Raw genomic sequence first — 23,554 nt, 5'->3', positions numbered from 1 at the left:
CGCTGTGAAAAACATGGAAAAACCAACCATCCTCTCTTCAATGTCCTTCATTATACACCTCCGTAATTACGTCATTACAGCGGCGGCTGTCATATTGGCCGTTCCAGGTCAACTTCACGGCTTATTTCTCACATTTCCTGTGAGGATCCGCCGTCATCGCCGCTGTGCATCAACCGCTTCCATGCCTGAACCTGTACGAACAGCTCTGGCACATTTCTTTTATGTCATGAGTGCGCATGGAGTTTGAGTGATGAACTCTGTACCTCTCTTTCAACCACTCCACTCGACAACAAACGCTTATTGCTTCAAAAACGCCGTACCAACCTGAGCACGCGCTTGCGAGCAGGCAACCATACCTGCCTTTTTGTGGCACCAGACCGGAAACAGGCCCCCGCCATGTTACGGAGAAAAAGAGAAAACTCCCCAGCCTGTGAAGGTCACTGAAGAAAACGCCACGAGCCGCCCCCCCCTCTCCGGGAGACAGCGCACAGCTTTCGTCGCGTAGTCCGCGGTTGAGCTGAGAGGGAACGATTATGCGCGATTTTTCGTATCGCGTAGCTTCGATGACAGTGAACGGATTTTTACAATTCTTGCGAGAGGAGATTTCCGGGACAATAGACTTTACCCCAAAAGACATTCAGAGTAGTCGGCGGTAAGTGCTGCAGGGCCCCTTAAACGTCTCATGCACAGCACAGTGTAATGCCCCTGCTACACTGGCATCTTGAATGCCTTCGAATCGAATTTCATTCGACTTAAATGCGAATGTGACGCTGCTCCACAATGTTTTTCGACCGCATTTGGCTCAAATGACTGTCGAGCTGAATGAGCATCCCGAGACATTTGTGGCTCTCGAATGCCATTTCCTGCCTTCTCATACGCACCGTCCCAAGTCAGCATTAAAAAATATATCACTTGCGTACCTAAAAACAAGCCAAATATTCTTCATTGTGGGAGTTTGTTTACCTTTTTATTCACTTAAGTCATGATATCAAGATGTAATAACTTCAAACTCTCAGCACAGGTGTGAGCAAGTGACAAACCGGTGTGGCCAGAAAGCACAAAACATGCACCTGCAGGTACAAAAAAAAAAAAAAAAAAAAAAAAAAAAACACCTTGATTGCAATTCAGAAAAAGCCACCAAATTAGTGTATAAAACTGAACTCAACGGCAGCAGCGCCACTGCTGCAGTGCAAGCAATTGTTAAAGCTTTCAACTGCCATCAAATCTGTAGTGGAGCACGGTGAATTCCAAATGGAATTTGAAGCCCCTATCTGAGTCGAATGACATTCGATTTGAGGGCATCAGGAACCCCAGTGCAGCAGGGGTATAAAGACTTCCATCTAAAAATTTCTTGCAAACCAAAAACTACACCAGGATCTTAGCATGTTCAAAGACAGAATGGGAATTTACAGAATGCGGATTTTGCAATAGACAAAAAAAAAAAAAAAAAATTCTGCTATAGTGACAAACTTTAAGTGATAGGCAGTGTTGGTTAACTATTTCATAATACATAAGTAACAAAATGGCTGGTCTAAAAAAAAAAAACAAATTAAATATGCACAAAAAAAAAAAGATTTGACTGTTGTGCTTTTCCCAAAACTGTGCAACTTTAAAAATCAAAATGAAAAAAAAAAAAAAAAAAAGCAGCTCTCTATTTCTTCTAAGAAAATTGGGGAAACAAGACCCCTCAGGGGGACACCGCTGCAGAAAAAACATGCCGCATTATTTTCTTCGTACCAAAGTTAAAGGTGGCTGAATTCACGCGTTGGAGACGGGTCTCCGTGCCATGCATTACGTTACTGCCACTACTTTTTCCGACTTCCTGTGTTTATGAAAGAGTGTTTCTTCGCATTCTGCAGCAATACCAGGGAACAGTCAACCTTTTATGGAGAAAGCCGCAACTGTTTTTTAATTGCAATGTCTGACTGGACATTGCTATCATAGCAACATTGCTATCACAGCTACGCTTGTGGCCCAGACCCTTTGTGGGCGTCACTTTTCGTTTAGCAAAAACAAAGAGAAGCTTAACGTAATGATGAGCTTTCTTGGTGCGGCAACTTCCGTAACTGACTTTGTGGCGGGCAAGCACAACGGAGGGGATGCATTGACCTTTGGGTGGTAAACCAGTCAAAACCGTGGCTTCTTCTCAATGGGTGCATTTCCGCCAACAACGCATGCCGGGCGCATGTCAACGAAGCAATACAGTCTGTCTATGTCGAGGGTGTATGATATACAGTAAAGCCTCGTTACAAGAGACACTTGGTTATAAGAAACATTTTAATGAAGTCTGTTTGGTTAGTGTTCCTATGTTCGCCATGTTAGCAGCATTGCATATAAGAGACCTGGTTTACTGGAGACACATTTCCCGGGTCCCTTGAGTGTCTCTTGTAGCGAGGTTTTACTGTATTACCATTGAAACAACTAGAAAGCCGGCGAGTTCCTACGCAAGGATGGCCAAGATGCCAGTGCGCCCATCCTGGGAGTTAGATTCCCCGATATTGTGAATGTATCGTGGGGCTGTGGAGAGAATCGGCTTTATTTGGGCACCAGGCTGCCTGAACTGCCTAAACTCTGTTCTCCAGTCCACATGGATCAGTCCTGTGTATTATGCTTCCCAGCACCAAGGCCTTCCACTTGAGCCTTCTAAATTTGTTGGGCTGTGTTTGATTTTCGTATCCCCAATTTTGGAGAAACTCAAGAGCGGCCCTTTTCTTATTTAGATTTTTAAAGTTGCACATTTTCTTGGAAAAAGCACAGCAGTGAGTCTTTTTTTTTCGGGGGGTGTATATTCAATTTTTTTCTCTAGACAAGCCATTTTTTAGAAATACGAGTAGGAATACCCGGCCGACACAACTAAAGTGACCAGACGTCCCAATTTAGGCGGGACATGCCCCGGTTTTGTGGCTGTGGTCCCGCTGTCGCAGCAGACTGCTTGTGGGGCGGTGTTTTGCCGCACCTTCGGTCGAAAGTATGAAAGACGGGTATCAGGCCCTGTGTCGCGAAGGAAAAGCTGGAGGAAAGGAAGAGCCAAAGGAAACCGTTTGAGGTAGTTCAAGAAAACAGCGCACATTACGGTACTGAGCAAGAAACACAAAACAGCGCCTGTGTGTTGTGGCTTTCTTGCTTAGTCGCAATGTCCGAGCTGTTTTTTTCAAGTTACCGGGCACATACCGACAAGCTGAAGAACGGCGGGTGGACGTACTTCAGCACTTCAAAACAAATTACGGGCCTTGCCACAACATCAAGACAATAGTAGGGTACGTCATGTGCTTGCCAGGCACAAACGCACCATTGGGAAAGGTATTTTCTTCGAGGATGGAGATGCAGCTTCATTTGACCACACTCAAAGCAATACTGTTTCTTAAAGGTGAATCGGCACATGATGTGCGAGTGGTATAAGACACATGTGACATCAGGAAAAATGAAGAATTGTTGAGAGCAATTCATTCAAGCAAGAAGTATCAGTTACTGGCCAGGAAGGCTACATGGCGCAGATTTAGTAATACAAAGTGCAATTTGTCATTTAAGCTATGTCCCACGTTCTCCCTTACACCCCCTTGTCCCACTTTGGGGTTAACGGAATATGGTCCCCTTATGGCGAATTCCATTGGGCGAACAGGAGCAAGTGAAGCGAGCAGCCAGAGCAGCACACGGGAGTAACGGGGACGTGTGCTTTCGTTCCGCGAATGAAACATTCGCGCTGCTCCGGGAGCAGTGAAGAGAGGGGGAGGGCGCGATGTCAAGAGTCGTGTGACCAACGTTTCCCGCGCTCGCTTCCCGGAGCATTTCGCGCGCTCGTGATGTCCGCACGAAGTTATTCCTCGCCAGTTTTGCCAGATACGTGCCGGTGGTTTTGTGTCTGCCTTCCGCATGGCGACAAATGAAGAAGCCGAGCGGGTGTTCATGTTCATGATAAAGGGGTCACCATCGTGTCTCCCAAAAATTAGCTGCGAACGATAACAGCGTCCACCGTCTTTTCCAGACACGACTCTACCTTCGGTCGCTGCTCCGGCGGGGTGAACAGGTGCTTGAACATAAACTCATGCAATGTCAAATTGTCGTCGTCGTCCCTGCTGCTGCTGTCCGATGATGAGCTTGCGCTTGAATCTGTGGTGCTTTCATCATCTAAAAGTAGCAGCAATTCCTTGTCCAGACGGCCGCGCTTAGCTGCTGCCGTACGCACTGAGCGACTGCCGCGGCTGCTGGATTCCGCCATTTTTCCTCCGCCACCCGGGGGTGAAACCAGAAGTGACGCAAAAGAGGTCATGTGACTTCCTCGGCGTTCCCTGTTACTCCGCCGCTGGCGACGGAGCACCGAGAACTGCTCTCGGCTGCTCTCGGCGCCAAAAAAGTGCTCCTCATCGACCAATGAAACACAACGCCCCTGTTCCTGCCCGACCACTGGAAGACGCCAGAACTCGCGAGAGCACTTTGGGTGCAGTTATAAGTGCTCCTGTTCGCCCAATGGAAAGCGCTATTAGATTAGACATAACCTATTACAAGTTCGTCACCATTGCAGGTATGGAGATAGGGGTTGCCAAAGTGGGCAACAACCTAGCACCTGGTTCAATTTCATGACATTGAAATTTTTTGTCCACTGCAGGAGACAACAATTGCTTTGAGCTTACTATCATTCTGGTGTAGCTTTTTATTCCTGACAAATTTTAGATAGAACTCTCACACTTTGCCTTGTGCAAAGCCCCTAATGTGGGAAAAGCTGCTGTCACCGGACACAGTGCGTCACCCACGCCTCCTTTACGCTTTTCTTTTCTTGCAAAGTACACACACAAAGGAAAATGGACTTCAGTTTTGGGCTATTACCCTATTTGCACATAACAACAACAAAAGGCGTGTGTACAAGCATGATTGAACTCGCAAGGAATTGGCCCGCTGCCAGTGTTGTGTCAGCAGAGCCACCGTTGGCATTGCACCACTCTCTCCCAACCCTGTGGCATCTGCAAGGGCAGCTCCGTGTTGCTCGACCCCCTCGGGCCCATAGCAGAGGGCACGGACGGAGCCCAGCCGGCAAGGCTGGGGTGCATTGCCAGCGAAAACGAATGCTGCTTGGCACCCTGCCTGGCCAGCTGTGCCCGCATCCCCTGCTGCCGAGCGGAATGCGCGCATCACGCATCATTCAACACGAGAAATGCTTCTGCTAAACAGAGGTGGCACACACCGCAGGCTTGGCAGCGCCAGTCTCAAAAGCATTTGGAGGGAAGGAGTCCCACTCGCAGAGACATCCTGACTGCTTGTCGGGGACTGAGGAGTTCCCTCACAAAGCTGGTAAAACGTGAGGTGACTCCTTCAAAAAGGGCTGCTGAGACACGTATCAGACACTGACACAATGATGCTCACACAGTTGCCGTCCCCAACGTGTGCCATGCAGGTGAACCGAGGGCTAAAGAAGGCCAAGAACAGCAATAATAATAACAACAACAAAAAAATCCTGCTAGAACAACAATGTGGAGAAATGTGAAATAACTCCTCAAGTGTAAGAACACAACCGTGAAATGCACGTTAGGCTTCCCTAGGCAAGTAAACCGGAACCGACTTTGTCATGAACAGGGTGCTAAAGGGAATGCAATAACATGATGCAATTTTTTTCCAGATCCCTCCACATCAGCACTCTCCCCCCACAGAGCAATAGTGACTCCACTACTCCTCACCGTGCAAAACAAGAAATTCAGCCAGAAGCGAATAAAAGGCCACCATGCTCACTCACCTAAGCAAGAAGCCCAGGTCCCAAAGTATGCTGTAGGCAAATGTCTGCAAAGGAGATGGAAACGACAGATGTAAGGCGAGCAGCAAGGGTGTTTTTGTTTCGTTTATGCTTTTATGCCAGTGAAAAAATAAAAATAAATAAAGAAAGGGGGGATCCTTACATACACACCGCAGAATATGTACAGTAAAAGCAAAGATGTGAAAGTTTAAGGTGTGCCACCCACACCACAGGCATGCCTAATTGTACTTTGTAAATGAAATAAGAAAAATAAAAATAAAGGCTGACTCGTTATGGCATGAATGATGCCAGACACAACCTTTTGTGCTATGACCGTAACCGTCTATGACCCTCACCAAGCCAATCCTCTCTAACACCCTTGAATCAGTTCAAAACCATGCATCCAGGTTCATCCTTCCTGACTATCCTTGTAGCTCAAACGTCTTAGCACTAAAATCACACCTTCACCTCCCTCCCCTCACCTTTCACTGAATGATAGCACGCCTGTCTTTTTAGCACCAGTTCTTTTATTCTTTGCCCCCAAATAATCAATCAATCACACGCATTCCATAGCCTCACACCGAAGCCATCGTAACACTGTTTACCTGCCACTTACCCATAATACACCTTTAAAGCATTCATTTTTTATTTGTACACCACAAGACTAGAACAAGACTGCACACTATTATCACCGAAAAAATTGTGCCCTGCTATGTAGCCCTCATTGTCTGCACCTTTAACCAGTATTTCGCCTGCAATTTTTGACCGCCTTCCCCACCAGTCTCTCCGAGGCCGAGTCGCACAGAAAAGGCTTAGCATCGGCGCAGTTACTTGGTCAGAGCTTTATGAAGTCGTGCTGACGACAATCCCCAGAGCAATCTTTCTATGCACTATCAACCCCTTGCACGCATTTGCAAACTGATTTTCAGCAACAGTCCTGCTCTGGCAGGGGGCGACAAGTTTTAGCTGCTGCAGTGTATGCCAAGTCGCGCATACACCGCACAGTGGGCTCCTTGTCCACCGTGTAGGCAGATGCTTGTTGTGGTAGTGCGTGTAGCGGTGTTTCCTCCTGCAGAGACGCTCCACGTTTTTCGGCGTTATTTATGCCGCGTAAACGACGCGCTATATCTACAAACTCAGCTAAGCTCGTGTGATGCATGGCAACGACCGACACTCGTCCCTACTGAGATACGCCATGCCACCGGTGCCGGAGTGCCACTCGCTGAAACGCTGCAACGTGCACACCTGCGTTTCCCCCAGAGCCGGGAACGCTGATTGGCTGCAGCATTTAATTAAGGAAACCCGCCAATTGCAGCACCGTAGTCTTTGGAACCAGCTGCGTTATAGAGGCTGCATCAGAGTTGCAATTTTACATCAGAGTTGGTCAGAATGGCGACGACGATTGACAGATAAACAAAGAAAGAAAGGAAGATCCTTTTTGTATGTTTGTGTGACCCCTGCTTTACACAGATGTGTAATATTTGGTATACGTTGTCGTGAACACATAATCGAGCGATTGAGCAGATGAAATCGCGACCTTTGGAAGCCTATTTAGGGCCCCTTTAAGCTTGCTCTGAACGAACGGGGACACAGGAAGAAAAACACGAATGAGCACACTTTACCAAATGATTTTATTGGTTTCAAACAAAAGTTTGACCTTCCCTAGCAATTTTAGCATTGATTCGGTGCTGAAAGATGCCTTAAATGCTTAGAAATAGCTAATGAAACGCTGCTCAAACGTGACACAAACGTGCAGACCTACAGTCGCTGTTTGCGTCACGTTTGATTGACGCTCGATTTCTCATTTGATTTAATTCGTTATGTGATGCTGATCAAACACTGATCAAATGTGATGCAAACAGTGACTGCAGTCGCTGTTTGCGTCAGATTCTATTACAGTATAGCCCACTTATAGCGAACCCGGTTTTAACGATATAGCGGCTATAACGAACAAATCTTCGTTTCCCGTTACCATTGGTATACATTAATTTTCTGTCCAGATATAGCGAAAAGCGGATATAAAGAAGTGATTTCAGTTTCCCGTTGTGTTCGTTATAAGCGGGCTCACCTGTAGCGTTTAATTAGCACTTGATTTCTCGTTTGATTTATTTCGTTTAGTGTTTGATTTCTCATGACATGGATGGAACAGAGACTGCAGTCGCAGTTTGCATCACGATAAACTCGAAGCAAGCGAGGCAGCGGTAATGTACACCGGTACAGAAGCAACTGAATACAACACTACCAAGTACGCAGTGGTTTGGTTCCTTTCGGTCAAACAAGTCGCGCTTTCCCGAACTCCCACGTCCTTTGCAGCTCCGGACCACCAAGCAAAATGTTTCTTCATGGGACCTGTGGTCAGTATTGATGCTTTGTAGAAGAATATAGTGCCTTTTTGAGGCCCCGCGAATGTTGGCGTCCAACCATTCCCTTGTGCGTACCTTGCATGCTTCCTCGAAAAGCGGTACGACTGCCCCATCCAGTGGCAGCCAGGGAAGACATTGCGCGGTATAGCCAGTGGTGGCAGCTGATGATGATGGTTGGTGTTTAATGGCGCAAGGCCAACGAGGGCAAAGAGCGCCAGAGGTGATTAACGAAAAGAAGTGATTACCACAAAAGGTAGGTATAAAACGTGTAAACCGGGCATAGTAAGATCAATAAAAATATTGGTGATGGCTGGTGTATAGGGCCAGATTTGATTATGCATGATAGGAAATGAGGTTTAAAAACTTAACGTCTGACAAATACTTAAACACGCGTTTCACAGAAACCATGGCATCGTCACCCAGAAACAACGATGGGTGTAGTAGAATATGTTGTCTGTAGAGTTCTCTGAAGTGTTTGTGTCGTGTTGTGTCAAGTACCTTGCATTGTATGAGTATGTGGACCACGGATAGGCTCTCCCCACACCTGCTACACAGGGGTCATGGAGATCCCGTGAGCAGGTGCGAGTGCTTTACATGTGTATGGCCTGTCCGTAATCTAGCAAAGGTAACTTCAATGTGCCTGTTGTGTGAGTCAGTAGTGTATTGTCCCAAGTATGGTTTTATGACGTGTAGTTTGTTGTCTGTCCGCTCCAGTCTGCTTGCCAAGTTTTACGGAGTTGCTGTCTTATGCGTGGCTTGAGGTCTGTGTAAGGTAGTGTTATGTTTACTGTGTTTCGGAGTGCAGCATTGGCGGCCATTTCATCTGCCAGTTCATTTCCGCCGATGCCAGAGTGGCCTGGCACCCAACACACAGTCACCTCAAGGTTTGAAGAATACGCCACCATAAGTGATTTCAAGACAAGGTTAACTACATGGTTTTTCGATGACTTTCCGGATGACAATGCATGGACAACGCTTAGCGAATCTGTATAGATGACGGATTTAGGAATATGATGTTCAACTATCTGACTTACAACCAGAAAAATGCCATATGCTTCTGCCGTAAAAATACTTGTATTGACATTCATGGTTTTACATGCTTCAAAATTGGGTCCATGCGCAGCACAAGACACCGTAGTGAACGTTTTAATGCATCGCTGAAAAACTCTGCAGCCCTGTATTTATCCTGCAGATACATGAAATGCTGTAAAATCACACTTCTTGGTGTCTTGTTCTTACTGTATTGTATGAAAGACAGATCACATGACACAGGACGGAGATGCCATGGTGCTACAAGATCAGTGTGAGATGATTTGAATGTGTCTAAGAAGGAGACCTCATGAATAGTCACCTCGTCCCTCACTCTCTGCGAGAAGGGAACGGAAATTGATGGGCGGTTTAAAAAGAGTTTAGTTGTGGACGTATCATTAAAAACCGGTTTAAAGGAATGGTTATTCATTCATGAGATTTTGGAGGCATATAGAAGATCAACATAAATTCGCTGGTACGCTAAGCACCATTTGTCGCACTCAGCATAAAGACTGTGGACAGGACTGGTACGGAATGCCCCACAAGACAGGCGAAGCCTCAAGTGAAGCACTGGGTCGGGCATTTTAAGTGCTGTTTTTGTGGCTGACCCATACACAACACTTCCGTAGTCCAACCGTGACCCCACCAACGCGGCATAAAGTCGAAGCAAAAGTTGTTTGTCTGCACCGTATGATTGGTGAGATAAGACTTTTAGAATATTCATTGTTTTGAGGCATTTTTGTTTGAGTCGTTTTATGTGAGGGATGAATGTGAGTTTCTCGTCAAACACCACACCCAAAAACTTGTTCTCTTTTTACTGGAATTGAGTCACCAAAGAGTTTTACGTCGGGATCGGGCAGGATGCCCCGCCTTTTTGAGAATACAACGCAGGTACTTTTAGAAGGATTAAGTTTAAATTCATTTTCATCTGCCCAGCGGGAAAGTTTGTTTACCCCAAGCTGGACCTGACGATCACAAATGGATATGTTACATGATTTGAAAGATATTTGAAAGTCATCTACATACATCAAGCAGGATATGGTTGGCGGCAGTCCCTTTCTGAGACAGTTCATCTTAACTATAAACAGGTGGCAGCACCTGTCTTTACATTTTCGCTACTTTCTACCTCATTTTATAAAAAGCAATGTGCAAGAGTGGTATATTCGTTATCTTGGTGAGCTATCTATCGATATAGAGCAACTTGTATTCTGACTTCAGTGTACCTTTAAACTGCGCAACATCACCACAGAAAACCCTTTACGGCACACACAGCAAACACATGAAGTACTTTGGAAACTACAGACATGAAAACAGCAGCAACATTTCCTCAGCAATATTTCCAGAGTACTTCGCATGTTTGTTGTGCGCGCCGTGAAGGGTTTTCTGTGAGGTTGTTGTGCAGTTTAACTCCTTCTTCGAACCAATAAAATCAGATGCTAGAGTGTGCTCGTCTGTGTGTTTCTTCCTCTGTTCCTGTTTCTTCAGTGCAAGCTTAATAAGGGTGCTTTGAGCCCTTCTGTTCACTGAAAGCTGCTGGAACACACCCCCTGCACACACAGAACAACCACCCAAATCAGTAGCTCAACTCCGGAATGTCATCCCTGTGCGTCTAACCCACTTTTAAATAATATCGACATGCCATCAAGAAGTAACTGCCATAATAGATCTAAATTGCTTTAACCAGGCTTAGCATTCAACAGAGAAGCATTTAACGGTGTTGCCCAGCATTTAACCAACCCAAAACGTAAAACTGCACAGGCGCGGAGACTATGCTGCGGTGCACACACCAACAGACTTAACACAGCGAGGGAAAATTTGACACCCCTCTCAAATGTGTCGTAGGATGAATTTTCCTTCAACTGCAAAGTTTCTGAGAAAGCTGTATAGCTTTCTTTTGTAGTAGCCCTACGGCCGCATTTGAGGTGGGTGTCAAATTTTCCTCCAAAGAAACTTACTCCACTTTGGGGACTTTCTGTAAATCTGGTCAATTATTGGCGGTGAGCGTGAACACAGGCGGCGCTGCGAAGCGCGCCTCCATGACGTCAGCTTAGGAATTCTCTCATTTGTCGTCTGCTTCACTCAGGATCGCTCTCCCTGCTGTTTCTTCGCGCTCGGTCAACGTCTGATGCTTGTCTGCACCAGAATTGGCGTATGGGTAACTTTTTATCATAATAATAAGCTTAAAATCGCATACACTAGCTCATGGCGTCAATTAAAGTATAGTTTTGGATACCGCTACAGGAGAAACATTGCCGGCGCCACCCCATTCCTTGCGAAGCCGGTCCTGTGCGGACGCGAAAGAGTCTGAGCTAGGCGTCAGCTTCTCATGTAAGCATTCGAACAAAAGGAACAGTCAGCTGCTAATAACCGACAACAGCGAAAATGGAAGACCAAAACAAATTCTAGGCCTTCACGGCTGTCGGCTTTGGCAGTAGGCATCACGATTCCCGGTAATCATATGTAAGGTAAAACAGTTTTTGCAACCTTGCCGAACGCTCGAACGCGTTTTGTCACATCACTTTACGTTGTCAAGGCATGAAAGTTTGCCGACGTGCACTATAGACTGCAAAAACTGTAGGTTGAGTTCGAAATAACCCAGCGTGTATTTACGTGCGTGCTGATTCTATACCAGGCATCTAACCAGTATGGAGGTTTATTGAGCAAAACGAGTCACGTCTTCGTTAAATTTATAGTAACACATATATGTTTGTTAAGACCTGGAGGGATATTTCGGAACATTTTGCACAGCCATATCTTCCCGATATTCGGATATGCGTCATAGGAAAACTGCACTCAAGAGGAGGAGGAGGAGTACGGGAGGAGGGGAAAACTTTGTTTAACAATTAAATCGATCTGGTTAGTGGGCCGGGTCCTCAGTCCAGGACAAGAGAGTAAAAGTAATTTTCTTCAAATCATAGAACGCCATCCCAAGTAAATAGGATTTGTTCTTCGCGCCTGGAAGGGTTGAAAAGCAATAAAGAGTTACTTTGAATTCTTCTTCGGTTTCGAGTCTTGTAATATATGCAGGTATACTATTTATTACGTTAGTTAGCGAGTATATCATGCCTTCAACACCGTAATCATGTCATCATTGTTCGAGTTGAGAGTCAGTTCGTTATGATAACGATATAATTACGATAGAAATTCGGAGCACAAAAGCCGCCTTCGAGTACTGTGGACCCCGTTGTTTAGGGCGCGATCGCGGTCGCGTAGCACAAACCTTCTCGTGTTTGCATGTGAATAAACAAAGCACGCTGCGGATATGCACCTTCTTGCACGCAGCCGTAATGAAAGCCAATTTGTGAAGAAGGGAATGTATGCCATACAAAATGAAGGAAATATCCACACGACCTTTGTGAGGCTCCCAAACATCCCGAAACCTCCTAATAAGAAGTTATTGACGGCGCAGAAAAATTAATGCGTTGGGCAGAAAAAAAAAAAGCAAGAAACATTAATCCGATACAAGACAACAACGAAAGAAACAAAGAAAGCCGCTTTATTTCCTGCTGTGCGATGAGCGTGTAGAGGCCGCTGCTTGGTACGTAGTATTAGACTGTTGAGTCTTCATAGGAGCATCTCAAAAATACTGCAGGGAAGCCTACGCATTTTGAATACTTATCGAGAAGCTCTGATCGCTGATCCTCGCGAATAAGCAAGAAAGGACGAGTTACACACGATCTTCTGACCGATACTCTGAAGAAAGTTGTTCTCTATCTCTTCGTGTGTTGCAAACTTGTGGGGGATACAGCTTCGAATTATTCAGATGCGTCAGAAGCTGGCAAAATAACTGAGTCGCTAGAAATACGCTTTTTAACGCACTACAGCAACGAAGCGGGCGATTTCTAGACCAGGCACTGTTGCCCCTCACAAGCGGAGTGTAGCAGACGACAGCGGCGCGAATCCCTAAGTCGACGTCAGAGCCAGGGGGTGCCACTCAAAGATCTCACCGCCAACACTCAACACAACGTGCAGGAAAAACCAATGTCTTCGAAATAAGAACAAAGCCTCTCCATCATCTTGACTTTCTCCTGCTTAAAGTAATTTCGAGGTTTCATATTACCGCAGATATTTTTATTTTTTAAAGCTTGGGGATTAACAGGAGTCAGAGGATCTAGTCCACCAGACTCTACACTGACCCGTGTAAGAGCTTCGTTAAAAATCTATGAAGCGTTGGGAAGCCACGCTCCTTGCCCCTCTTATCTTCCGAGCCAGCTGGCAGCAGTAGAGTGGCAGTTGCAAGGATAGACTGGCCATGCAGAAGGCAGAAGTCATAACTTTTTCTGCCAGTTGGAAAGATAAAAGACCCGCAGGCGCATGCAACTTCTTTCATGTAAAAAAGAAAAGAAGAAAGAAGCATTACACACATAATGTACCCGTCAACCCCCAGCTCTCACACATGCCTCCAAATGCTGCAGTTAGAGTTGCCTGCAGCTGTCAGGCTCAATTGTTATAACCAGTAACGACAATGACCCCACTTTCATTGTTATATCTGATATATTGTTGTAACTGGTGCTCTAATAAATAGGTTGAACTGTACTCCAACACTGAGGTGCCATGATAAAGATAGTAGATGGAGTGCAAAGCTAAGGGGCTCCTATGCTTGATGCACCGCTACGGGAACAGCAAGCCCTGCTGTACAATCACTGCCTATCCACTTATACTTATCTTGCACTTTCTGGAAGGCAAGGTGAATGACGAGCATTGCATCAGCGAACTCAATGCAGTATGAAAACTCGATTCCGACAAATTCATAACAATACCTAGAGCTGCCAACTTCCCCGCGGGCACTGAGCAAAAGCAGCGTTACTGGTCGTGTGTAGTTACTCGAACGAGTCTCTCCCCTCGAGACCAACAACCTTCTCCAGCAGGGGCCCGGAATGAGCGCCACGAGAGAGAGAGAGAGAGGCGCCGACCTGTAGGAGCACGATGAAGAAGAGGAGGCCGCAGGCGGGCACGACGTGGAAGCGGGCCAGCACGGCCACGGAGCCCCCGAGCTGCCCGATCAGGTTGACCAGGACGAAGAGCGAGGCCAGGAACCAGCCGCAGCCCCACGAGTGGTTCATGTAGTCCCGCTGGTCCCCCCACTGGTACCACATGCGGCAGCCATCCTCCAGGAACGTGCTCACCAGGCAGAAGCGGCCCAGGTGCGGCAGCACGTGCTTGCCCCGCCTCAGCACCTGCACATCAGCACAGACCACGCTGCTAATGTGCTGTGTCCCAGTAACTGCTCCGAGAATACGTACACATCATGTAGGTGCAATTAGAAGCATCACTAGCTCATGCTAATGGCAGGTTTGCACAAGCACCACACTGCCAGTGTTGTTCAATATTAGCTCTGGAAACAATTAATTCGCTGTTTTCAAGTGTCCAACAACACAATCTCGCTCTTCATCTACACGTAGACGAAAAAACCATTTTGCTCACCTACTGCCGGAAAAACAACAACCGAGACAAGTGGAGCACGGAAATGTAATTTTTGTTCCGTGCCACTGGCATTATGTTGTGTTTTTGTTTTGTTGCTTTGATGTGTCAAGCACTTGCTTGTTTTCCACTGAGCGAAACTGTAATGCCCTGTAAGACACTATTAGATGGTTGCTCCTGAAAGTGTCCATTTTTTTTTTTTCTCTCTCTAAGCACCTGCGCATTTTTAACTCCTTATAACCAAAAATTTCCCACCCTGGTCGCAAGTCAGTGAAATGTGTCCCCAGAAACCAGGGTGTAAAACTGGAGCTGAACCGAAACCAAAAACTGAACCACAACTGTTGCGCCAAAACTGACTACAAACCCAAATGCGGTTCGTGCCTGGCTTCCTCAACTAAGAAGAAAAAACGTTGACATAGCCGTTACCAGTTCATAACAAAGTGGTTCCTGCTGCTGATGTCAACAATCCATGGTCAACAGAATTTGGCACATTTCCCTTAAACGCTCGTTCATCAGTAAATCTGCGAAGTCAATTAACTACCCTATCAATTGGTCAGCTAACGCACTTTTGAAACTGATCAGTGGGAGAAAATGGGACATGATCCGAGTAAGGCACCTATCCAGCACGGGCTGGCACGAGCTCAGCGTCTGTGAGAACAATCACGGAACAATCAGGGCACGTGGATCCCCTCACTAGAGGACAAGAATGCCAACCAGTCAGAGCTACTGCGCCTTCCTGTAAGCGTCAACTTCAACTTCGCACTGCTTTAATAGGGTTTGCACAGGCTTCAGGGACAAGAATCCAAGGATATTTAAGAATTTTCAAGGCCCCATCAGGGCATTTTCTAGGGTGAAGGGCAGCACGTTTTCCCACTTTTTACTATTCTTCTGCTCACATGCTCAACATTTCCTTCTTTAGGTTAAAAAAAAAAGACCTTGAAAAACCCTCTTTGGTATAACTCCACTCTTTAGAAATGAGCAAGCTTAGCGCTACCAGCAATAATATGTATTGAAGGAACTTTACATAGGCCATGCCCTTTTGAACATTTCAAGTTAAGCACACACTCTTAATACAGTCTCGGGCAGCCCGGAACTTAAATCAGTAGCTCCCCTGAATTCCTGTGCTCGTCAAGAGTGGGGAGGAGGGATAGGCGAGTCCACTGATTCTTCCCACCATCCCGCAAGGTGTCAAAATGAAACCTTCCAGTAAAGGCACGTAGGAGCTAAATGCATCGAGTTCTCCCATTCCATGCTTATCTGTGTTATTTCGTCCTGGAGTGTCCGAACAATCCGTTTTTGAGAAGTGGTGGGGCATAGCTGTGGTGAGGCATGACGATGGAAAGATAAGCAAAATGAACAACAGGACGAGACAATGAAGAAAGCAGCACCAAACATAAGCCTCTCCCAAGTCCTATGCATGGATTTCATTCCACACGAGCCCTTGTATAACAACTGCACTACCAAGCTGGCTTTAAACTGTACAAAAATGTTTTTGGTGGGGAGTGTGCTGGGCAGCACTGATAAGCCGTGAAAGTGAAAAACAGGTCACATGATTGGGCCGTTTCTTTGTTGCCCCGAGGAATTCATGGGTTTTTTAGAAGAAAAAAGAAAAAAATTCCAGGCTTTTTCGATTTCAAGGGCTTTCAGGAACCTGTACGAACCCTATTTTTTTGGCACAACTTACGTGTGTCGCCCACATTTCCACCACTGTCATCACAGGTAGGTTAAACATCCACACAATTCTTTATGATCTCTTGTTTTGGTGTCATCACACTACATTCCAACATATACCATATTGTAGGTGCAAAATTTCTATGTACGCAAGCATTACAATGCATCAATAAATTGGCCATGCTTTAGCTGCTACTTTTATACACTGAAATCCTATTATATTTTTGGCAGGCCACAGGGTGGCAGGGCTTGGGAAGCACACACTCATGCAAAGCACGACACAAACTCTGGAAACAGCGCAAGGAGCCCCGTTTTCTTACTGGAAGAGTTCTCAAGCAGGAAAGGACCCTGGCACTTGCTTTTGCTTGCACATAAATACAGTCGAACCTGGATATATGAATTCAAAGGGGCATTGCAAGACAGCTCAGCATATACAAATTATGCAACATGCACAAAACATTTCCAAGGCAACACTCACACTGTCTCATAACCAATTCGTTAGAGTATACGAGTTCATACATACAACCAGGTTCAAGTTCAATGTTTCTCATGCAGTTCATTAAAGTTCAAGTTGCACCAGCCAATAATTGCAGAAATACCAGTGCGAAGAAGTGTGATGCACCATACACGCTCAATGGTCTGAGCTGGTACACAGACCACTACACTTGCCATTTCAATCAAGCTAAAAATATACCAGAACACCATTAGGGTTGCCACCTGGCCGGTTTTTGACCGGCCCGACCGGTTTTTTAGACAGCGGGCGGGTTGCCAGTCCATACCTAAAACCGGCTGTCATTGGCCGGTTTTTTGGCCATCGTGCCACGATTACGATCGTTCTGGCGTTTTATAAGCGTCAATTCAGTGACTACGACAATAAATATGTACCGACAAGCTGTGCAAAGACACGCGAGCAAAGAAAATACGTCACGTGTTTCCAGAAAATCACGTTTAGGTTTCCTTTTTAGACACTCTTAAACACTTTCTGCGCAAACTTTATGTTGATTTCTTACTAGGAAAACGCTACAATAACCGGCATTGCATGGCAAAAAACACATGGCGTCTGTTTTCCGAAACAAATTCAACCTTCTATATACCCCCCCCCCCCCCCCCCCCTTCCCCTGGAGGGCCGGTTTTCTTTTGGGGGAAAGGTGGCCACCCTAAACACCATTGCTTTTTTCAGCTAGAACTGGAACCACATTTGCATTTGCATATTTTTTTGGGGTAACATGCTTGTGAAAAACTTTTGGACTAGGGGACTACAATTCATACTCTCCAGTTTCAGTGTAACCTTACAACTGCACCCACGTTGCTGACTGGCTACTGCTAGAGTCACTAAAACATTTTCACACACGGTAACTCATTTCCCCAATGCTAGGGAGGCCCATGGCTGAACAAGCCCATGCTAGCTTGTGTTCACAAGACACACAGTGCAGTTGCTTTGCACTGCACACCAGCTGCCATGCACCTGGCAATTGGTAGAAAGACGTAGTACTCCGGTTAAGCTCTTTGTGGCCCTAGCCACTGCCAGCATGGTATTTTCACATCGCTCGTAAGCAAGCTCTCACGGCTAACTGCAACCGTCTACTCGGCACTTTGCTCGGCCAAATACACAATAGCTGCCCCGACAGAAAAATGTCGATGATAGGGCCGTCAGTCATTTCCCATAAACAACAAGTTAAGCAGCTGATGGTAGAGAGAAGGCAGCGTCCAGCTTCAACCTGCACTTTACCATTGGTATTTTCCCTTCAAAACGTTTCCATATTGTGGCAGAATTACACGAATGAAGCTTGCCCAGTGCCCAACCACTCACTAAAGGCTTCCTCCCCTTTTTGGATGCACCAAAATGGTCTTTGAGAGTGACGCTACCAATGAAGTCCAGAACTGTGAACAACGGACAATGCAGGCTCACCAGGGTGCCTGCGATGAACACCTGCTTTTCAACCAGATGGACACCCTTGCTGTACTGCCTTCTTCTGCCTCAACTACTCCCTGATGGACTGAGAGGATTATCTAGGGGGCTAACACTACTCCTCCCACAACCATCTCTGGGGGAAAATTTTGCACAAAGGAGATGTTACCCCCAAAAATACCTTCCGACACAGGTTCACCGTCCCCATATGAAACTTTCAATGCATCCAGGGGAGCAGATTTTTCATTTGTGATGGCTGCCACGAGGTTTAAATGGCACCAGTTTTGCCACAGCTGGCTGCTCTTTCCGTAGCCTCACTTCTGGTCTCATTGACACTTTTTTTCTTTCTCCTTTGAGTGATATGCACTGTTCACTGTACGAATGAGAATCATCACACGCTAGCTTTGGAAAAAGCCAACCGAGGCTTTTAAATTTCCCACAGAAATTAAAAATAAAAGAAGGCATTCGCTGCAGAATGATACCCCTTTGAAGATGGCACCGAGATTGCGGTTTCATTTTTCTTTTGTTTTTAGAAAAAGCGGTGGAGCAGAACGCGGAGGAGGGGGTGCTGCAGATGGCTCTCGCATTTGACCTTGATGGAAGCAGGAAAGTCTGGCAGCTCAAAAGGGTGGGTGGGGCGAGCTGGTTTGGCACCCTAAATTTCTTTTTTTTCTCTCCAAGAAATTTTTTTTTTCAGCCAGCAACTGCTAGAAATCACCAGGAAAATATCTGTACTTGGTGACACGATACGTCTGTCCAACATGGCTAAGCAAAAAATTAGCTTGCATTTCTACGTCCCCTCAGTCAAGCCAAAAATTTGATTTTGTTGCTTCTGATGGGTCTGAGCTGAGCAAGGGGGCAGTAACTTCCCAGCGCAGGTTCCTCAAGGTGTAAGGTGAGTTCAAACTCAAATTGGGCTTTCACGAGTCAAAGCTACATTTGGGCTACAGGCACGGGTTAGTGGAGGGCTACGGATTAATTCAGACCCTTCGAGGATCTTCAGTGTGCGCTAGAATCTCGACCCACAGGCATTTGTTTTTTTCACCTTCATCAGAAACTTCAACGACTGCCATAACCAGGAATCCAACCTACTAGTGCACAGTCTCCTATGAAGAGACAATTGTGCTAATGCTAAGAGTTTTTTCACTTAGGGCAGCTGTTGGTGGGCCTGAAAGTTGTTCAGGTGCAGCTTTTTTGCTGTCTGTGTTGCGTCTGTGAAAGCATTAGCGCAGTTGCTTGACCCCACCGTTCAGTCTGTTCGAGCGATATCAGCTGGCTCAGCAAGTAATGCGCTTGCTGACGATCTCGGGTTCTACCAGCGCTCTACCCACTCACTGTGCAGCCACCGAAAGTGAAACGTCAGCACAGGGCTTTCCACGCCCTCTCCGCCACCCCTGGAAGCTTCGCACGTGCACATTAGCGTTGTGCGTCCAAGGATGTGCAGTTAAGATGCAAGGCAAGGTTGCTGCTGAACAACCGTGCCTTGAAGCACCCACGTTTCACCACAGTGTTGCTGCCTGCTGCCGCTTCTAGCTTGGCACGCAGGTCATAGCCCGCTGCTCTTGATGGGACTATATGACACGACCCGAGTGAGGAGCACAAAGCCAAGAAGCGCTCTGATCGGTGAAAGCGGGTTGGAGTGCCTTACAAGGCAAGACGCTGACATCCCCATGCACTGAGCTGGCAAGCACAAGGTTCCAAACAGCGCATGTACCCACTGAAATGTCGCAAAAGCGCAATGCACCTGCGAGGTACTGGAGGCCTCTGGATGAATTCTGATCACCTGGGGATCTTTTAACGTACACTTAAATGTAGAGATAGCCATGTTTTCTCCTCCCCTCTATAAGCAAAACAGCCAGCATGCCCGGGTTCAAACCCGCGTCCTCGGGCTCAGCTCCACAACGCCTTAGCCACTGTGGCGGGTTGAAACTGTTTTTGTTATTTTCTATAGAAGAATAGTGATGGCAGGAGCATGCCAACATGAGCACCAGGCTTGACACTATGGTGATTAGACACAAGCGAAACAAGTGGCTGTTTACTTCTCTAATTTTCTGCAGATAAGACAAAGAAAGTAAGTAATCCAGCACCCATCAAGTATAGACAACCAAACATGAAGCAAGATTCTCACAAATATCACTTAGAATTGGTGTGTACAGAGACAGCAATGAAAACAAACTGTTCATCATGCCAACGGGATGAATAACACGTTGGTATCCACTGGAGAAGGGAAAGCGAACAACAATTCCTAGCAATCTTTGTTCTGCAGAAATGCAAGAGATGACGACAACATGCTGACACCGCCCGACAGTGATGTAGTGAATGTCAGCCACTTGTGCACTTCTGTGACACTTGACTCACAGTGCCTCAACGTTAACCCGCTGCAGAGCAAACGTCATTCCCAAGCTATGCTGGTCGTCTCTCCTACCATACTTTTCCAGCTGCAACCGAACGCTTCACAGCGAATTCCACATATGCTCTCATTGTTATTTTTTTTAACCGGAAAAGTAAAACGCTATGCAAAAGCCAAGGGCGAGTGTAGGCCCTCGTTCTCGAGGCTGCCCAATCCTGGAATCAGAGTAACGCACTGCCTAGTGTTGTGATAGCAATATCCACTTTTTTTGTTCCGATTAAAACGCAAAGCTGGTATAGTTGGCTGATGTTCATGATGGGTGAAAAAAAAAAAGACGAGGACTGGAACGAAAACAAGACGGCCTTTTTTCGTTTCAGTTTCTTCGCGCAGTTTTGTTTCTGCAGTGTAACTTAATTACCCTCGGGCATTTGGTTTCCACTGCTCTTGGTGCACGGGAACCAAAAAACAAACGGCAGCAACCCTAGACCGACAGGAACGCAAGTGCGCCTACGTTTAAACCCGAGACTTATCTGTGCGGCGATCGAAGCGTTTGGACGCTCAGACGGTGTCAGACCGCCGATCATCTCGAAACCTCGCCACACCTGGAGGGAACCTAACGGATGCGTAAGCAATGCGAAACGCACAGCTCGAATGGCGACGGGAGAAAAAATAGCAGGTAACATTCGTGCTGTCGGATTATACCTGCGTCGCGACGCAACATCTAATGCGGCGTGGGACGCGACTGTTCCTGGGACGCTCAAACGGATCGAGCCGGAGGTCAGGCCATGCGGGCGCGAGATGCAGGTGCCGGCGACAAGGCCGGATTGCCCAGATGCGCTACGATGCGATCGCGGCAGAGCAATGCACTCGAACCCCTGAACGGGCCGCTTGCCACGTCGGCGTCAACTTCAAGTCGCCCTGCCGCTGGGACGGGGGGAAACTGTTTTCGAGCTCGAATCACAGCCGCTTGCGATAACAAACCCGGAGCGCACGCACCGAGCTGTGTCGCCACGGCCACGTCCAATACGTGTCATTACAAGAGCCTCTCGGGGGGACGGGGGTGACACCGGCCGCACATCCCAAACTCGCGATGCGAACGAACGCGCTTTCAGGTGCCACTGCCAAGACTACGGGCTTCCAAAGAGTGACGCGGATGTTGAAGAAAAGTGCTCACCTGATCCGCGATGTCTTCGGCGGTGTTCATGACTTGTTGTGTTGGGACATTCGCCATCCTAGCCGCTCACTAGCGAGGCGGAAAAAGAGCCGATGGAGCCAACGCACACGCCGATGCGGAAGCTACCGCAGAATGCTGAAAACAAAAAGAACGCACATATTCACTTTATGACGCTTAAGTACGCGTATTTTTTTGTTTGTAAGGTTTTGTTGCTAATAGAATAAACGTTTTTCTCACGTTTATGAAAGAGGAAATGACGGCGTAACGCTTGTGGTAACGCTTGTTCCTTCAGCTGCAATGGCGGTGTCCACAAACCAACTTGCAGCAGCCAAGCAGAAGCTTTCCATTGTCTTGGGAGACCGCTTCAAAGCGTAAGTTTGCAACGTCCCAAATCTAGGGCCAGGATACGTAGTGAAGGAAATTGCGGGAAAAGAAAAAAAAAAATGCGCGCAAAAGAATCCGCCGAGCCATACGAGCACGAGCCCCACGCGCTTGGCCCGCCTACCATTACCCGCTCATTTTCTCCACAACGGTTAAATCGGTGTACTAACCGAATAGCGACCGCTGCGCACTGTCGCCTTTAAAAATACTTTGGTGAAGATGATGGCATATAAAAAGGGCGCATACCCACTTAAGGGGATTGGCCAGGAAGAGTTTATTTTTTTCTCGGAAATGCGCAGAAGTGATTTAGTGTGCAGGTCTAAGGTAGAGAGGGAAAAAATGAAAAAAAGAGGAGTGGAGAAAGAAGATAACATGACAGGATTGAGTCTGTAGGCCAAAGAGATATGAAAAAAGAAAGAAAGAGGAGGGGGGGGGGGATAAGATAAAAGTCCAGTCCAAGGCGTTGCAGGGGAGTCTCCAGCAGACTTCTCCAATGATTGAAATCGGCGGCAAAAAAAGGAAGAAATGTTCATCAGATTCAATTTCGTGGCAAAAGTGGCCCAAGGGGGAGGTTGTCAGATCTGCCCGACATAGGTATTAAGTGGGGGGACACCACAGCAAAAATAGGTCAGCGGTGCTTTGCACGAACGAGTTTGACAGAGACTTCTTTTCCAGCAGAACCTGAGGTGCTCAAGTTCACGAGAAGTGTGCAGCGTGTCAGAGGCGTCTTGGGCCATACGGTTTTGGCGATAACGGGCTATTAGCACACAAGCAAACGGGGGAAGCAGCTCTACAATCAGTGAAGCGAAGGCTATTATAGCTAACATATCAGCGGTTTCATTTTAAGGGTTAATCCACAGTGGCCAGGCATCTGGCCAAACAAGCCGAATTTCCTGCACGAGTGGGGACTCGGGTGTAAAAATTTTTTAGCATATCATTAACAGTTTCCAAGGAGAGAGCCATGCACACGGAGAGAGAGTCCGTGAGCAACATCACTGAAGATTGTGCCGAGTCAAGTTTCAGGGTGGCAAGGAGAAGAGCAAGAAATTCTGCATAGAAAATTGATAGGTTACATGTGCGGTTGTGGAGACATGCCAGGAGGTGCTTTTGCTAGAGCGTTCCAGAATTCAGAGGGACGGAAGGCACTGGGACTGGTTGCACAAGGGACTAGTGTACGGTTTCCCCATTTTCCTCTTTTTATTGAGCTTACTTTTGCATTTTGGTATGTGGGCGCTTAGTACCTTTAGCTCTTTCAGCCCAGTTTTTTTTTATTTGAAGCAAAACAGTGTTTTCTGTGGGTTTTATTAAATTTTAGGGCCCCATAAGCCTACGAACTTTTCGTCCGTAGGCTTATGGGGCCCTAAAAAGAGCTGGTAGTGGAAGTATTAACAGATTTATCAATGAGGCAATAATTAGGACATCTGGCAGTTAAAAAGTTTTTAAGAACTTCAGAAGAGTTAAAACTTGAGCTGATTGGTACACATCTTCATAGGTAGGGGGCAGCGTAACAAACGGGATGAGAGACGAGACAAACACT

General features: G+C 46.7%; 2 protein-coding genes across 3 annotated transcripts in view; one reads left to right on the top strand and one right to left on the bottom strand.

Moving 5' to 3' along the window:
• The window catches only part of LOC144137629 (surfeit locus protein 4 homolog), a 35,373-nt gene extending 13,602 nt beyond the window's left edge, over nucleotides 1-21,771 (bottom strand). The window contains exons 1-4 of one of the 2 annotated variants that reach the window (XM_077669572.1): nucleotides 21,459-21,511; nucleotides 16,524-16,590; nucleotides 14,025-14,288; nucleotides 5,723-5,766 (exon numbers count right to left, since the gene is read on the bottom strand). In XM_077669572.1, coding sequence (XP_077525698.1) covers nucleotides 5,723-5,766; nucleotides 14,025-14,288; nucleotides 16,524-16,590; nucleotides 21,459-21,496 — 413 coding nt within the window. In that variant the 5' untranslated portion in view covers nucleotides 21,497-21,511. Of the gene's footprint in view, nucleotides 1-5,722; nucleotides 5,767-14,024; nucleotides 14,289-16,523; nucleotides 16,591-21,458; nucleotides 21,512-21,636 lie in introns of those variants that run through there. The other variant, XM_077669577.1, reaches the window with a different exon arrangement.
• A 116-nt stretch (nucleotides 21,772-21,887) lies between these two features.
• The window catches only part of LOC144137620 (transcriptional adapter 1-like), a 48,905-nt gene continuing 47,238 nt past the window's right edge, over nucleotides 21,888-23,554 (top strand). Inside the window, exon 1 of the mRNA XM_077669566.1 lies at nucleotides 21,888-22,007. Within this exon, the coding sequence (XP_077525692.1) occupies nucleotides 21,934-22,007 (74 nt within the window). The 5' untranslated portion in view covers nucleotides 21,888-21,933. The remainder of the gene's footprint in view (nucleotides 22,008-23,554) is intronic.

Source organism: Haemaphysalis longicornis, unplaced genomic scaffold (assembly GCF_048455015.1).
Source record: "Haemaphysalis longicornis isolate Haplotype H1 unplaced genomic scaffold, Haemaphysalis longicornis Haplotype H1 scaffold_1, whole genome shotgun sequence".
Lineage (NCBI taxonomy): Eukaryota > Metazoa > Arthropoda > Arachnida > Ixodida > Ixodidae > Haemaphysalis > Haemaphysalis longicornis.
Note: the sequence above shows the minus strand (reverse complement) of the source record. Positions and strands in the feature narration are given on the sequence as shown.